At 47.2% G+C, this 15,827-nt stretch overlaps 1 protein-coding gene across 2 annotated transcripts in view; it reads left to right on the plus strand.

Moving 5' to 3' along the window:
• Positions 1-15,260, plus strand: part of ALG11 (ALG11 alpha-1,2-mannosyltransferase) — a 49,762-nt gene extending 34,502 nt beyond the window's left edge. For both annotated transcript variants that reach the window (XM_078768223.1, XM_078768224.1), the window contains exons 4-5: positions 9,594-9,786; positions 14,473-15,260. In XM_078768223.1, the coding sequence (XP_078624349.1) occupies positions 9,594-9,786; positions 14,473-14,981 (702 nt within the window). In that variant the 3' untranslated portion in view covers positions 14,982-15,260. The remainder of the gene's footprint in view (positions 1-9,593; positions 9,787-14,472) is intronic.
• Positions 15,261-15,827: the final 567 nt, after the last annotated feature.

The raw sequence follows: 15,827 nt of genomic DNA on the forward strand, positions 1-15,827 counted from the left end.
TTGGAGGGCCGGATGGATGCTCAGGGTGAGCGATTGGAGGACCAAATGGGGGTAATGGGGAACCGGATGGATGCTCAGGGTGAGCGATTGGAGGACCAAATGGGGGTAATGGGGAACCGGATGGATGCTCAGGGTGAGCGATTGGAGGGCCAAATGAGGGGTACCGGTGAGGGATTAGAAAAGAAATTTGAGGGGTTAGACAACGGGATAAAAGAAGTAAAGAATGGGTTAACGGGGGTAGAAAACAGAATGGCCGCTCAAGAGAATCAAATAGAGGGAGTGAAAAATGGGTTAGAGGGGTTAGAAAACAGTATGGAAGGCAAATTGAGGGACATGAGGGACCAAGCGGAAAGGGAAGTTAAACAAATGGAGCAGCAGATAGAGGGGGTCAGAATGGGGGTAGAAACCAAACTGGATGCTCACAGGGAGGAAATGGAGCAGATGAGGGTGGCATCTGGGCAGGAGATGCAAGTGATGGGAGAGGAGATCAGAAGAGGAGTGAGTGAGGAGGTCGGAGGAGTGCGCGAGGAGGTGAGGCACTGTAAGGAGCGCATGGAGAAAGAGGTGAGAAAGGGGACTGTAAAATTGCAAGGTGGTATAGAGGAGTTGACGCTGGGAGTAGAACAACTGACAGTGGGACAAAAGGAGCTGGGGGACCAGGTAAAGAAGAACACAGCGGTAATAGAGGGTTTAAAATCGACACAGAAGGAGATGAAAAAGGACGTAGGGGTAATTAAAAAAGAGTGCCAGACGGTACATGAGGACCTGACGAGGAAAATGGACAAGGTGGTAGAGGTAATGGAGGTTAAAGAGCGGGAGGTGCGGGAGCACATAGAAAAAAATAAAGTGGAGTTAGAGGAAGAACTTAAAGGGGCGCACGAAGAGATGAAGGAGATGAAGCAAAAATTAGAGGAAGTGGAAGAAGGGGTGAGCGAAATTAAGAAGCGACGGAGAGGGGATAACAAAGAGATAAAAGAGGAGATAAAAGAATTGGTCCAAAGTCTGTGTTTGGATCGTGATGATGTGCTCATTAACCGGATGAGGGATTCGCAGGTGATGGAGGAGAAGCGAAGAGGAAGAGGACCCGGTGTAAGTGGTGACCAATATGGTCGTGCGTATGATGCGCCAGGGGATTTAAGAAGCTTGGGGGTCGAGATGGACCCGGGTGTTCGTGAGAGGCCACTGGTGAAGTGTGCGACAGGTCTGGTGTGCGAAAGAGGAGGTGTGCGAGAAAGTCCGACTCTGGGGTGTGTGAGGAAAAAGTGCGTGCCAAGGAGTGAGGGTGCTGGCGAGAGTGAGTCGGTCGTAGCGCGTGTGCGAGGGAGCACATGGAAGCGTGGTGTGGTGAGTGTTACAGAGGGTGTGACGGGAGAGTGTGCGCGAGAAAGGTGTGTGACGGACAGGTGCATGAGGAAAGAGTGCGCTGTCAGAAGTAAGGAAGAGTGTCCACCTGTGGTGAGTGTTACAGAGGGTGTAACGGGAGAGTGTGCGCGAGAAAGGTGTGTGACGGACAGGTGCATGAGGAAAGAGTGCGCTGTCAAAGGCAAGGAAGAATGCACACCTGTGGTGAGTGTTACAGAGGGGGTGACGGGAGAGTGTGCGCAAGAGTGTGCGCGAGAAAGGTGTGTAACGGACAGGTGCATGAGGAAAGAGTGCGCTGTCAAGAGTAAGGGTGAGTGTGCTGTCAGGAATGGAGGTGAAAGTAGTGAGAGTGCCATGGAGCGTGAGTTAGTTGTGACAGGTGAGCGAGGATGTACACCTGGGATGGAAGGATGCACACCTGGAATGGTAGAGCGTGAGTGGGAATGCACGCTGGAATTGGTGGTGAGGCACGTGGTTGGGTGTGCGAATGAGGGCACACCTGTGATTGTCACAGAGGAGGTGACCGAGGAGGGGGCGCGAAGCGGTGTATTGGTGAGGTGTGCGACCAACGAATGTGTGCCAAAGTGTTCGGTGGTCAGGTGTGTGACCAAGGCTGTGAGTGGAATGAGTGTACCTGGGTGTGTAAGGAAAGGTACGAGGAGCATGGGCACGGCTGGATGTGTGAGCAAGGAACGGGCTGCGGGGTGTAAGCGTCCAGGTGAAGCATCGACGTTACACGGGTTAGAGGTTAGAGCGACTTTTAGCCGAAGCAGGCCCTCGGTGCGTGCCGGGCCTCGCTTTGAACGGCCGCGTCCAGGCTCCACTAGGCGGAGCTGGCAGCCCGATAGAAAGGGTCGTCATGGCGACCACTTTTTGTGGAGACGTGCCGGCAGGTCGAGATCGGGACATTGGATGGCTCCGTGCCGAGGTGGTGCGTGGGATCTCGGCCCGGGTAAGCCCCCGTCCCTGCCCCGAATGCCGGACGCATCCAGCCGCCGGCACAAAATAACCAGCATCCATTGCTTGGCTTTACGAAGCCGGGCTTTGGACAGGAATTGGCGCACCGAGAGGCAGTAGTGAGTAGACTGGGTGATGAGGTTAGTGTTTTGGCCCCAAAATTAGAGAAAAACAAAATTTGATGATTGGCAAGGGATTGGCAGTAGTGATTGGCAGATGATGGGCAGTGATTGGCAAATTTTTAATTTGTTGAAATTTGATGTGCAAAATTGGTAGTGAGAGACCCCCGATGTGGTGGGATGGCAAATCCACCATCCCTCACAGGTGTGGGGCAAAGGAGCAATAGCTTATGGGGTGTATGGCAGTGAAAACTAGCCCGGGTGGGTTAGGATATTGTGTGCAGGGATCTAGAGAAGATGACCTTAGGTAACGTTAAGGTTAGTTAGTGACTGATACCTGTAGTGGGGACGCAGGTAGATTAGTATGGATGATAATGACGAGGGAGCGCAATAGTTTAAAGGGACGACTGGGAAGCGCAAGTTTCAGAAGGGAGTAGTTAGCTGAGATGATGCCGTGTTTGTGAGAATTGAACAGGTGTGATTGCGCAGGTGTGCAACTGGGCAGGTGTGTGGAGCAGTGTATGAGTAGTGAGTGTTGTGGATCAGCGCGAATGCGCTTGGGGAGAGAAGGGTGCCGGTGGCACCAGGTGTGAGAGCACAGGTGTGCAGGTACAGGTGTGTGGAGAGAGTTGGAGTAAGTGGTACGGAGTGGTGTGCATGGTGCGAAGGTGTGGATGGGGGAAGAGTGGACCCCCATCACGGATACCCGGGGCGGGTAGTGTAAGTGTTAGGTAGAGGGTGCAGGTAAATTGTGGTTGGATATTGGCATCTGTGGTGCGGTTGCAGAATGGTGTTGTGAATGGGTGCATTAGTGTTGTGGAAATGGCTGGGCGTGTAGCCTGTTAGTGTGTGTAGTTGGTTGAGCACTCCACCACTGTGAGGATGTCGGCCAGGTGAGGCCGCAGGTGGGCTCTGGGAGCCGGTAGAGTTGTGGATGGGGCCCGAGGATCCGGAGGATGGACCCGGGTAGCCCAGTGCCAGAGAGGGCACCGAGTGGGGAGAGTGCCAGAGGGCCTTCCCCAGGTAGTTAGGTTAGGGCAAGGAGCAGGTAAGCTCGGAGGCAACTGCAGTGGTGGAGGTGTGCAGGTGGGTAGACCCACTGGGAGAGGTACACGCCGCAGCCCAGAAATTGTGCGAGGGCACCGGGAGATGAATCGGGGGAGTGAGACCCCAAATTGAAGAGCACCACAGTTTGGCCAATGGGAATTGGGTTTTAGAACCCATAGTGTAAGAGGGCCAATGGTTTGGCCGGAGAAAGACCCCGGGTAGTGTAAAGTTGTTAAAGTCATTTAGGAAATAGTTAGGATTGAAGAACCTGTCGCACCATACGCAGCCACTTACCTGTGGTGATGATGATGACTCCACACCTGTGTTTTCTTTGGTTGTGTTGCAGAAATGAGAATTGCTGTGAGGATTTGTGAGACGCATCACGACGTGGATGAGACATTGGGGGTGATTCCATCTCTCCCTCCCTAGGAGGGACTGATGATGAATTGGTAATGGCAAATTTTGATGTGCAGTTGGAGATGGCAAATTTTGATGAGAGTTGAAAATGGCAAATTTGATTGGTTAGGAGGGAGAGAAGACGAATTTGGTTTATGGGAGGAACGGGGAAGACAGTAGGGATGTTTGTCGATTTGTAAAGTAGATGTTTATGAGTAGTGTTGTGTTGTGTGGATGCAGTAAGGGGTAAGGGAGGGGCCATGTAGGTTACCTGGTGGGGGGGGGGCGTACGATAGGAACGTACCTGTCTCACCTGGTTCCCATGTGCCCCCAGTGTGCATTACCTTACATTGCGTGCACTTTTGCGCCCTTACCACCTTACTCACTTGTCTGCTTCTTTTGTCTCCCACCTCCGAGGATCTGGCTTTGGGGTAGAGAGAGAGGAGAGAGAGGTGCTGGCTGCGCAGTTGTGGGCCTGCACTTTCGCTGTTCGCTGCCTGGATCGGTACACCATATGGACCGCAATGTTTGTGGCCACCCACAATGGACCGCAGTTCGTTTGCGGCCAAGCACCACCCGGGGATGACCTATGGATCAACGTGGCACCTATGCCATACAGGTGAACCACTAATAGTTAACACCACCAAGTGCACCACAAGAAGAGCAAGAGACACCTGCAGGGTTAGGGGTTGTTGAAGTTATTTTTATTCCAATGAACAATGGTGACTGCACCGATTGGTGGTGGGGTGGTGCTGTTGATGCTCGGGAAAGGGTGCTCTGCACGTTATTAAAGGCCGTCGGCCACAGAGCACTCGTGGGTTGGTGTATCGATGTTGGCAAGCGCGCTCTCTCTATGCATAACATCTGCATGTGTTCCTCCAAAAACAGGTCCTGGATCGTAGTGTAAATAGCAGCGTAGTCTTGTAAATAATGCTCCCTACCGGCTGTATGTTTAGTTTGAGAATTCTTTCCGGATTCGGTTATCCTGTGGGTGTGTTTCTGTGAGGAGAAGGGTGCAACGTCGCAGGGGGACATATTTACTCATTTGTGAATATCTGTAAAACTGTCGCACTCAGGGTAGAGTTAATAGTAGAGGGAACTACATTGCGTGCCACACTAAAGTAGGTAAAAATTTATCGGGTCGGGACGCCCCGAGGGTAGAGAAGGGTGCAATGTTGCGAATATGGAATTTGGCCTCCATATCCGCTTGTAAATATTCCCCCTATTTTCTCCGATACTCCCCAACTCTCCCTTACCCCATTCCCTAGTCCCATTGTCTGTAAACAACACCCATTAGAGCCGATCTTCCCCTTCATCCCCCCATTAAATGTCGTGCCCAGGTCCCCCCGCACCACACGTAGACAACTTTCGGACATCTTCCTAGTTATTCTTAATCTATGTCAGTTAAGGACTTGTTTCCATTAATTATGACTCTTCGTTGCACCAGAATGTGATTATATGGCACCTGTTAGGAAGTTTAGGACCTCCCCATACCTCTCCGCATCTCTTCCCCATGAAGAAGCGCCAACTACAACAACAACAACAAAAGAGGGGGGCGGCGCGGTGACGGCATGGGGAGTGGGCGTCCTCCTTCCGGCTCGGTTAGCCACCATTGACCACGCGCTCCACGGGGTTACCACGAAGGGGCTCCCTGTCGGCCCCTCGTCAAGGGCGGAGCCGGTAACCCCCGCACCCAATGAGAAGCCATGGGCCGATGCCATCTGGGGCGGCGCTAACGAGCCGAGGGCGTGTCACTCCCCGCCGGATATATACGCGGCCCCGCGCCGGATGTGACGAGAGATGCGCCCCGAGCTTGGAAGGAAAAGACGCCACCCTCCCGAGCGCTGAGCGACCTCCCCAGCTTGAGACCAAAGTCGCGACCCACAAGCGCTGTGATACCTTCACGCATCTCTGGACACCACCGTACGTGATTCTGTCCCTGAGCCAGGTGCACCTGAGCCATCGCGACCTGCCTCCCTTTTCATCAACCCCCGTGTGAGTCAGCATTTTGTCCCGTGTGTCTGTCGTCTGTCCGGGGATAATATAAGAGTGTGTCTAAGTGCCTGTCTTCCTGTAATATACCTCTAGCCCCTGTAATCTAACCTTTTTCCGTACGAATATACTTGAGAACTGAACCCTTGGTGTCGTATTGTGTGATTGTAATCCAGCCGGGTGTCTTCTTTTTCTTATTGAGCCAGCATAGCGCGATTAGTCAACCCCGGGTGCAATCGGGGTAACTTGTACGGATACGGCGGCCATCCCGCTCGGCCCACCATACCATCAAAGTCGTATCTGTAACAATTGGTGTCAGGAGTGGTATTTTGATGGTATGGTGGGCCGAGCGGGATGGCCGCCGTATCCGTACAAGTTACCCCGATTGCACCCGGGGTTGACTAATCGCGCTATGCTGGCTCAATAAGAAAAAGAAGACACCCGGCTGGATTACAATCACACAATACGACACCAGGGGTTCAGTTCTCAAGACCTCCGGAGGAGGTTATATTAAGGCGGAAAAGGTTAGATTACAGGGACAAGAGGGAAACATAGGAAGGTGGGCACTTAGACACAACCTTATATTAACCCTAGACAGACCACAGATAAACGGGACAACGCTGACTCACACGGGATTTGATGGCAAGGAAAGCGGCAGTCGATGGCTCAGGTGCACCTGGCTCCGGGACAGAATCACGTACGGTGGTGTCCAGCAGATGCGGGGAGGTCGCTCAGCGCTCGTGGGTCGCGACTTTGGTGGAGATGCCGGGGAGGTCGCTCAGCGCTCGGGAGGGTGGCGTCTTGTCCTTCCAAGCTCGGGGCGCATCTCACGTCACGTCCGGCGCGGGGCCGCGTATATCCGGCGGGGAGTGACACGCCCTCGGCTCGTTAGCGCCGCCCCAGATGGCATCGGCCCATGGCTTCTCATTGGGTGCGGGGGTTACCCCGTGGAGCGCGTGGTCAATGGCGGCTAACCGAGCCGGAAGGAGGACGCTTGGTGCTTGGGTGTATATTGGTGCGTTTTTGGGTGCTTTTCATGGTGCGTCGATGCAGAGCAGACTGTCTCCCCCCAGAAAGAACAATTACAGGTCCTGGGTTAGTTTTGTAAATAAAAATAGCGTCAATTGTAAATAATGCTTCCCACCGTCAGTGTGTAGTTTGAAGACCATTCCGCAATTCGGTTAACTGTGGGCGTAAGTCTGTTAGGCAGGGTGCAATGGAGCAGCGGGACACATTTATTTATGTTTTAAAACTGTCGCACTCAGGGTCAGGCTAAAAGTAGAGGGAACTACACCTACATGCCACACTAAGGTAAAAGTAATAGGCCCGGGACGTGCCTAAGGGGAGGAGGGTGCAGTGTTGTGAATATGAGAATGTGTTTTTATTTTATTTTGTGGTGGTGGTAAAATGTTGTAAAAGGTTGTTGTAAAAGGTTGTTGTAAAATATCACCCCTCCTCCCTCCGTTGTGGTTGTATAAAGGTCAAAGGGCGTTCCCGTAGTTAGTCCATAGAAAAACATACATGTAGGTCACGATATATCTTTTCTTTTGATAGTTATCTCTTATTCTGTGTTTTAGGATAAGGCTGTGTCTCCCATTAATTAAAAGTACTCCATTGCACCAGTGAAAGAGATAGATTCCCTTCATTCCCATTCCCAAAACCTCCATTCCCCCTCTCGTCACTGCTGAGCCCTCGATTACCAATTACCTCCGATCCAATTGCCGCCATTAACCACGAGGCATTGAGTCGGAGAAGAAAGGCGTGTCGCACCTCGTCAGAGGGGAGGAGGGGCGCGCCCGCCCGTCGTCATCCAGGGCGGAGCCCGAGGGTCGCGCGACCAACCAGGGCCGAGGTGAGCACCCCCGATGGGCGTGTCCAAAGCGCCGGGGGCGTGATCGCTGGGGGCGCTATAAAAAGCGCAACCGGAAGTGAGTAGAGAGAGATGCACTCTGGGTTGGACTGAGTCGGTCGCAAAAGAGAGAGAAGGGTTGTTGAGGGAGAAGAGTTGGTTGAGGAGTTGGTTGCAAGGTTGTTGGTTGCGGTGAGGAGTCGGTGGTGAGGAGTGAAAGAAGCAAGGAAGAGTTGAGGGTTTGGACCAGACAAGTCCTGAGAACGTAGCGGACAGAGGCCACAGCCGCAAGACCACCCAACCGCCAAAGGGGGCCTGAACGGCGGTTTGGAGCAGGGCCAAAGAGGAACGGCGGCTGCTGAACGCGCCGGTTGTGCTGCGGGACCCCCCCTTGGACCTCTCCCTCTCCCTCCAGCCATCCACCTTCTGCCATTCCTATCATCAATTCCCCGCGTGAGTCAGTGTTCTGTTTGTGCTGTCCTGGGTTAGTTAAGTCTGTAGATAAGCTAAATTTGCACTGTGTCATCTGCGTCTTGTACTTGTAAATAAACTGAATTGCTTTTTGTTGCTTGTGTGTAAATAGTAAATAAATTCAGTAGTAATATTTCAAACCTTTTGTCTTTCGTCTTGGCCTTCTTTTTCCTCTTTGCATTCGTCGCCTTTGTCTTTTCCCCATTGGGCAGCTACGGTGCGATCCGGCCAAAGTCTGGGTGAATCGGGTGAGTTTTTGTTAGGTCGCGGTTTTAAACCACCGCTCGGTCTATAACATCATAACCGCGATCTGTAACAATATATATACATATATATATATATATATATATATGTATATATATATATATATATATATATGTATATATATATATATATATATATATATATACATATATATATATATATGTATGTATATATGTATGTATATATGTATGTATATATGTATGTATATATATATATATGTATGTATATATGTATGTATATATGTATATATGTATGTATATATGTATATATGTATGTATATATGTATATATGTATGTATATATGTATATATGTATGTATATATGTATATATGTATGTATATATGTATATATGTATGTATATATGTATGTATATATGTATATATGTATGTATATATGTATGTATATATGTATATATGTATGTATATATGTATATATGTATGTATATATGTATATATGTATGTATATATGTATATATGTATGTATATATGTATATATGTATGTATATATGTATGTATATATGTATATATGTATGTATATATGTATATATGTATGTATATATGTATATATGTATGTATATATGTGTATGTATATATGTATGTATATATGTATGTATATATATATATATATATATATATATATATATATATATATATATATATATATATATATATATATATATATATATATATATATATAATTAAGATGGTTTTGACATGAGCCAAAATGAGATATCGGCATGAGAAACATGAGATATGAGATATCGGCATGAGAAATATGAGATATCGGCATGAGATATCGGCTCTTAAAATGTATATATATATTATATCTCCCTTAATTCCCACTGACATGCCTGATCAATGTGGCAGCTCATTGCCACCTTTTATATAAAACCATTCAGTGGTTGTTTGGACTACTTCAGCATGATGGTTGATGGTCTGTCTGTCTTTCACATCTTCCAGTTCCCCACCACTAAATTGGTACCTCTTTGGTTGTTATTTCGCTTTTTTCCCTTGCCTCAACATGTGCGCAATATGTGTATGGCTTTGAGAAACATCCAGTGTCAGCAATTTCAATCATGCATCTTTCGCTCTCTGATGTTTCGTTCGAGCCTGGCACTGTGACATTTTTGTCTTGCAGCTTGTGCTGATCGGTGGGTGCCGAGGCCCAGAGGATGAGAAGCGGTTGGGATCCTTACGTGCGCTTGTTGTCTCGCTTGACCTCACCAACCATGTAGATTTCCAGGTCAACGTGGACTTCTCCACGCTACGTCAACTACTTGCTGGTGCTTCTGTTGGACTTCACACCATGTGGAATGAACATTTTGGCATCGGTACTTATATCGCCCTTCTTCTTCTTCTTTCATATGCAGTGCATGGCTGTGGGTAGCATCATTTTGTTGGGGTGGGGGGGTTGGGGGGGTTTGGGTGATGCCGTTGATGGCACTCCAGTCAGTTATAGCAGGAATTTGTAATTTGTTTCGGGTGCCGGTGATGCTTCACCTACTCTTCACTGAGGAGACCATGGGATCTTTAACATCCACCAGCTAATGCTAGTTGGGGGGAGTCTCAGTTTAACGTCCATTCGAGGACATTAATTCCTCACCCTACATGTCAAACACCAGGTTAATAATTTTTATCTGGTCCGAGATTCGAACCCAGGCTAGACAGATCAGACATATGTCTGCATACCTCTTGGGTATCCTGCCAGCCCTTATATTGCCTTGAGCTCTTGTTCATACTTTTTATAATTTTGTAACTCGGTCATTGTCTGGGTCATAAATTATTTCATCATTTGCACTTGCGTCTGCGGTCATATTTTCATGATATTGTTGCGTTCCTGGCAATTAAAATCTTTACCAGGAAAGAGATTAGCCGAGCAAGCTTTAACTCCGGGCTTTCATCAAATATGGCAGAGTTAATGCACGCGGGGAGGGAGGGGGGTAAGGAGGATGAGGATGCTGAAAATCACTTACCTCACGGATCCCGCTGGCAGTCTTCAACCTGCAAAAAGTAACTCAAACCGAGGCGGATTTAAAATGTACAAAAACAAGCATTCTGCGTATTGCGCTGCAATAATGTCCCCTACCGGCAGTCTGTCGTCCTGAAAACTGTTGGGGAAATTACCAAGGGTGATTTATCCACAGGTTCTGAATCGTTCCCAATCGTTAATTACCTCAGGACGGGCTCACCTGTGATTTGCACTCGGGACTTCGATTTATACACCTTGCAGACAGGTCAGCAGAAGCACGAGAAAATAAGTTGTTGATAAAGAACCTTTCGAGTCGCTAAATATCAGTAATTTATTATATTTTCCAGTTCACGATCAATGATCGATGTGTATATATATATATGTTGCTCGGCTTGGCTCCACCCCTCCCGAAAGCGTGCGCTGTGTCGCGCTGTTGACGTTCGCGAGATGAGGCTGAGGGCGCGCGGTGCGGCTTGAGAAGAACTCTAGAATAAACAAGAGATATCCTTAAAAAATTTTTTTTTTCGTTTAATTAACGATTTCTGCCAAACCACGCGCCCTATCGCAAATTCCAAAAGGACATTTTAGTAGATTGACATGCTGAACAGATCTTTGAAGTTTCCCCTCGATTGGATCAAAAATGAGGGAGGAGCTCGGTTTTAAAGGTTCATGCTTAAAAACGTCATAACTCTGAAACCACGTGACGCATGACGTCATGCTCGTTGACTTTTTTGTTTGTCATGGGTATGCGATTCTGCCTGAAAAGTTTGGCCTCGATCTGTTCAGCCGTTGCAGAGAAAAAGGGGTTTTCGTGTTTTCACGAAAAACAATATGGCGTCTGAACCACGTGACCTGTGACGTCATAATTACCACTAAAATATTCTACAGCCCGAGTCCCTCCTATGGTGAAAATTTGATCTCAATCGGTCCAATTATTGCAGAGAAATTGGTTTTTAAAGGAAATTAAAACTTAAAATGGCACTGAGTTAAGGATCATCAGAATTATCAGAATGCTCAAAGTTCAAAGTGCCATAACTTTGTCAAAAATGATCGAAACGTCGTGAAATTCGAACTTGATCTGTAGCTTATCATGAGGAAACCATGTGCAAAGTTTGAAATCATTAGCAATAAGGGTTTAGGAAAAAAGTACGGAAAACTATTCTTTGCGTGATGGACGGAGGGATGGAGTGCAAACCTATAGTCCCCTCTGGTGCACACCGGTAGGGGACTAATAAACAGGTTCATTAAACGGCACCCGAGAACAAGGAAAACACGACGATGAAACTAAAACCTAAATGGAGCGCTCCAACACCAGACTTATAACACGGACGAAGGGAAAATAAATGGAAAGGAATGGGTGTATGTGTGATTTATTGCACTTGGCTCAACTAGCTCAGGGTCTCGTCAGGAATGGCATCGGCCCTGTGTGCACAGTCTGGACGCGGCTCTGTGCGCGCCAAAACGCCTTGGCGCCAAGAAGGCCTCGACTCGCCCTTGTTTGTTCGGCCCCGATGAAGGCCTCCCGCGCGAGGCGAACGAGCGTGCAGCCCCCCAGCCGTGCCCTTCCTCACGAACGTGGCACGGAAACCGCGGTTCTTTGTTCTTGGTGCTCCGCCTTTCTACGAACACCAGCAAAGTCTTGGGACGCGGCGTCTATGTTGAAGCCTCCCTGTGCAGCGAGCAAGCACAACCGTCCACTATCACCACCATCACGATAAGGGGCCAGAAGAGAAGAGGGGGATGTCGGTCAGACCCAAGGGAAGAAGAGAGAGAGAAATGTCCGTCATCGCCTTCTCTTAATGTCCCGCTCACCCGTCCTCTGTCCTCCTCCAATCAGCGCAGGTCAACGCTACATTGTCCAGCTCTCCACCAATCACACGCAGTTCGCCCTTTTTCGTCATCGGCGTGCCCTGCCAATCAGCGTGATGCCCCGTCGCGCCTTTCTCTTCACCAATCCACGGGAAGCTTCTTGCCCCACCCCTGGCCAATCACAAGTCCTTCCTTACTCCGTTCTTCCCATTGGTAAACTCCCGCCCAATAGCGAGTCGCTTCTTGGTCCGCCCTGGCCAATCACAAGTCTCCGGGGCGTTCTTCGGCCTGCCTGTGCTATGTGTGTTGCTATACAAGTTGGTGCTGTAGCTGGCCGTGGTTTCATCGGCAGTGCTCAGAACTGGCTTCCGGTGAGTTTTATTGTTGGGGGGGATTTAATTAGTATGTGTGGTGCTTTTAATGATGGGGTTCCTCACTCGTGTTTATGTGCAGTGCCATAAGGGACAAAGGATAGATCACAAGGTCTCACGAACAGGGGAATTGGCATAATCCCTACACAAGTTAACACGCCCCATTCCTCGTAACGGGGATGAATATACACTTAATCCGACATTCGGGCTAAACAGGTCCCAGACTTATGTACATCGAAGTGGTTCTTCCTACCCACGATTATCGAAACGCCTACCTCTGCAGATCTACCTGAATCTATATATTACTACCCCAAAATTCATAACAATATGTTCTGCTTCTGCTGGAATCATTTGATTTGGCCTCATAGAGTACACAATCTTTCAAAGTTCCATCTTCTCACACTTGCTTGTGAATGTACAGGATCTTTGGTACCTTTTTGAAAGAGGAGGTGATTGAGTATGGTATCTTAGCTTGGTTTCAAATTCCTGCTTCTTAATCCTCTGGACAAATTCTGCTGCAGTTTACCATAAAGGGAAAGTAAACTCAAAATTTATTTTCAATTGGTGTTATTTAATGTTGATAAATGTATGTTAGAGTTAGACTATCATACCTAAAATAGTTTATTTCATTTTTAAAGCATTTAATTACCTCCGCTACCAAAGGTGGATGGAGGTTATGTTTTCACCCGTGTCTGCCCGTTTGTGAACAAAATATCTCCAAAAGTTGTGGTCGGATTCGGACGAAATTTGGCAGAGATGTAGCATATGCGACAAGGACGATTCGATTCGATTTTGGTGAAAATCTGAATATGGATTCGGATATGAGAAAAATTTAAGTTTTTACGTGATTCTTCACCATTGGGAGATGGGGCCAAAAACGATACATAGCAGGATATCTCAAAAAGTTATGGATGGATTTGGACGAAACTTGTTGTACAGGTTGTGTGTGACAAGGAAGAATCGATTCAATTTCGGTGAAGATCCGGATCCAACGAGTACAATTTTTAAGTGATTCTTCACCATTGAGTGATATGGCCAACCAGGCAGAGTTGTGCTCTCTACTGAGTGCCGTTCTAGTTTGTAGAGTAATTCTTCAAAACTATTGCAATGAACAAATTATGTAGTATTCGAAGGGAGTTGAGAATGAGTGCTGTGCAAAAGTGCTGTTCTAGTTGAGAATGTTTACCCTAGCCAGAGAAGAGGGTGTTGCATCTAAGTCCGTTTGTCTGTTTGTTTGTCCGCACAGAATAAATATGATTTCCTATGCAACCGATGGTCGATTGACAGGAAATTTTCACCATAGGTGCAACTCCTCCTGTAGAATTTTTAAATTATAAATATGATGTCATACGTCACGTGGTATGGCCGACATCTTGGAAAAACCGAAAAACTTTGCACCTCTATATCTCTGAAAGCGCTGCATAGAATAAATTGAGATATGGCTCATTGTAAAGAACTCTCCATGGGGAATAAAATATGTTAATGATGATGTCATAGGTGCCTTTATTATGACGTCATAATTCGACAAGTACAAAACGTCCATCCAATCAAGGTGAAATTTCTTGAGCATCATCTTGGGATAAATTGGTGGAGAACAAAAATAACGATGACGTCATTGGTCACGTTTTCGGCCGCCATATTTGTTTCAACACAAAAGCCTTAAAAAACACGTCCTGGCGAGGGTCTGCAATCTCTGATTGCTATTTCTTGTTTTACTTGCAATTCTCGGGGCTGTGCCATGTTCATTTGTCACATCCACTGGGAATGCCTTTCCTATGTTTCTGAGTACCTGCTCTGTTCTTAGGAGATCAGCAGATGGCACTTTAATACAGGCTGTACAACTATCATAACTATTTTTTTTTCCGCAGGTGTGGTGGAGTGCATGGCAGCAGGTGCGATTGTTCTCGCACACAACTCTGGGGGACCCAGGCTGGACATCGTTCTCTCAGATGATGATGATGATGATGTTGATGAAGAGGAGAATGAAATGAGTGAAGGTAGTATACATGGTGAGAGATGTTCACAGGGCCAAATCACAAGTGTTGTGCATGAAGCAGATTTAATCAGACAGGAGGGATTCAAACAAAGAGAGAATACCGGTGGCAGTATGTTTAAAAGCACCGATGGTTTTGGACTCGGCGAATCCACACATGTTCAAGGCCCTCGCAAGATGAGGACCAGCATCAGTCGAGGACCCACAGGATTCTTAGCGTCTGATGAGCAAAGTTTTGCTTCGGCACTTGCACGGATTTTCAATCTGACTCGGGCAGAGCGTATGTCTCTGCGGCGGAGGGCAAGGCGACGAGCCCTGCGTTTTTCCGATGATTGCTTTGAGACAACATTCCTTGAAGCTTTTTCTCAGCTAATGGAACCCTAATGGTTTTGTAATAAGTTCAAGCAAATCAAACTGGCAGCTTATGCCTCTCTCTCTTCTCTCCCCTCCCTCCCCATCACCTCCATCTCTCGTACTGTATTGAATCTGAGAGGGGAGACGTTATGTAGTTACCCACGTTGATGGTAAGTTTGTGAAATTATGCTGTATGTCGTTTATATCATGTTTGTACATAAATTATTGATGTAAAACTGTCTCCTGCCCTGGAGAATACATAATTGCAATAAAATTAATAATCCATTTCAAATTGGGTTTAAAGGTCAATACTGTCCCTTGTTTTTTGGGTCGGTTAAATATTTTGTGGCCGAAATAAAAGTTTTCTGAGTCAACAACACAATTATTAATTCAAAAATCTTGACAACGACAATAACTATCAATAAGTGTTCCTTTCATCATCATACAAAAATATGCAATTTGGTGTCTGACCGCGATGCTTTTGGTCGTTACTCGTACAATCTCAACCAAACTTGCTATGAGGGCAAGGGGTCACATGACGGTGGTTGTAGTGACTTAATTCCTCCCATACCCTCCCCAAGTAGGTTTTCGGCTTTGGACGAACATCATGTTAAGGTGTATAAATAGTTTATTGGGGTGGTTTGTGGGGCCGGAAATTACCGGAAATAGAAATTACTGTTATAACAAACTATTCAGTCAGTTCTGTCCAACATATAATGTAATTGTTATATTTTTAAACAGCCACGACTTGTTTCTATTATAACCACAAATTAATTCGACCCGATGATATCAACTTAATTTGCCCCCTCCCCCAGGGATTTTGTGTGAAGGTGTAATTTAGCTTATCATGACTTTTTTTCCAAGGCTGCTTAGAGT

Source organism: Myxine glutinosa, chromosome 14 (assembly GCF_964187855.1).
Source record: "Myxine glutinosa chromosome 14, kmMyxGlut1.1, whole genome shotgun sequence".
Classification (NCBI taxonomy): domain Eukaryota; kingdom Metazoa; phylum Chordata; class Myxini; order Myxiniformes; family Myxinidae; genus Myxine; species Myxine glutinosa.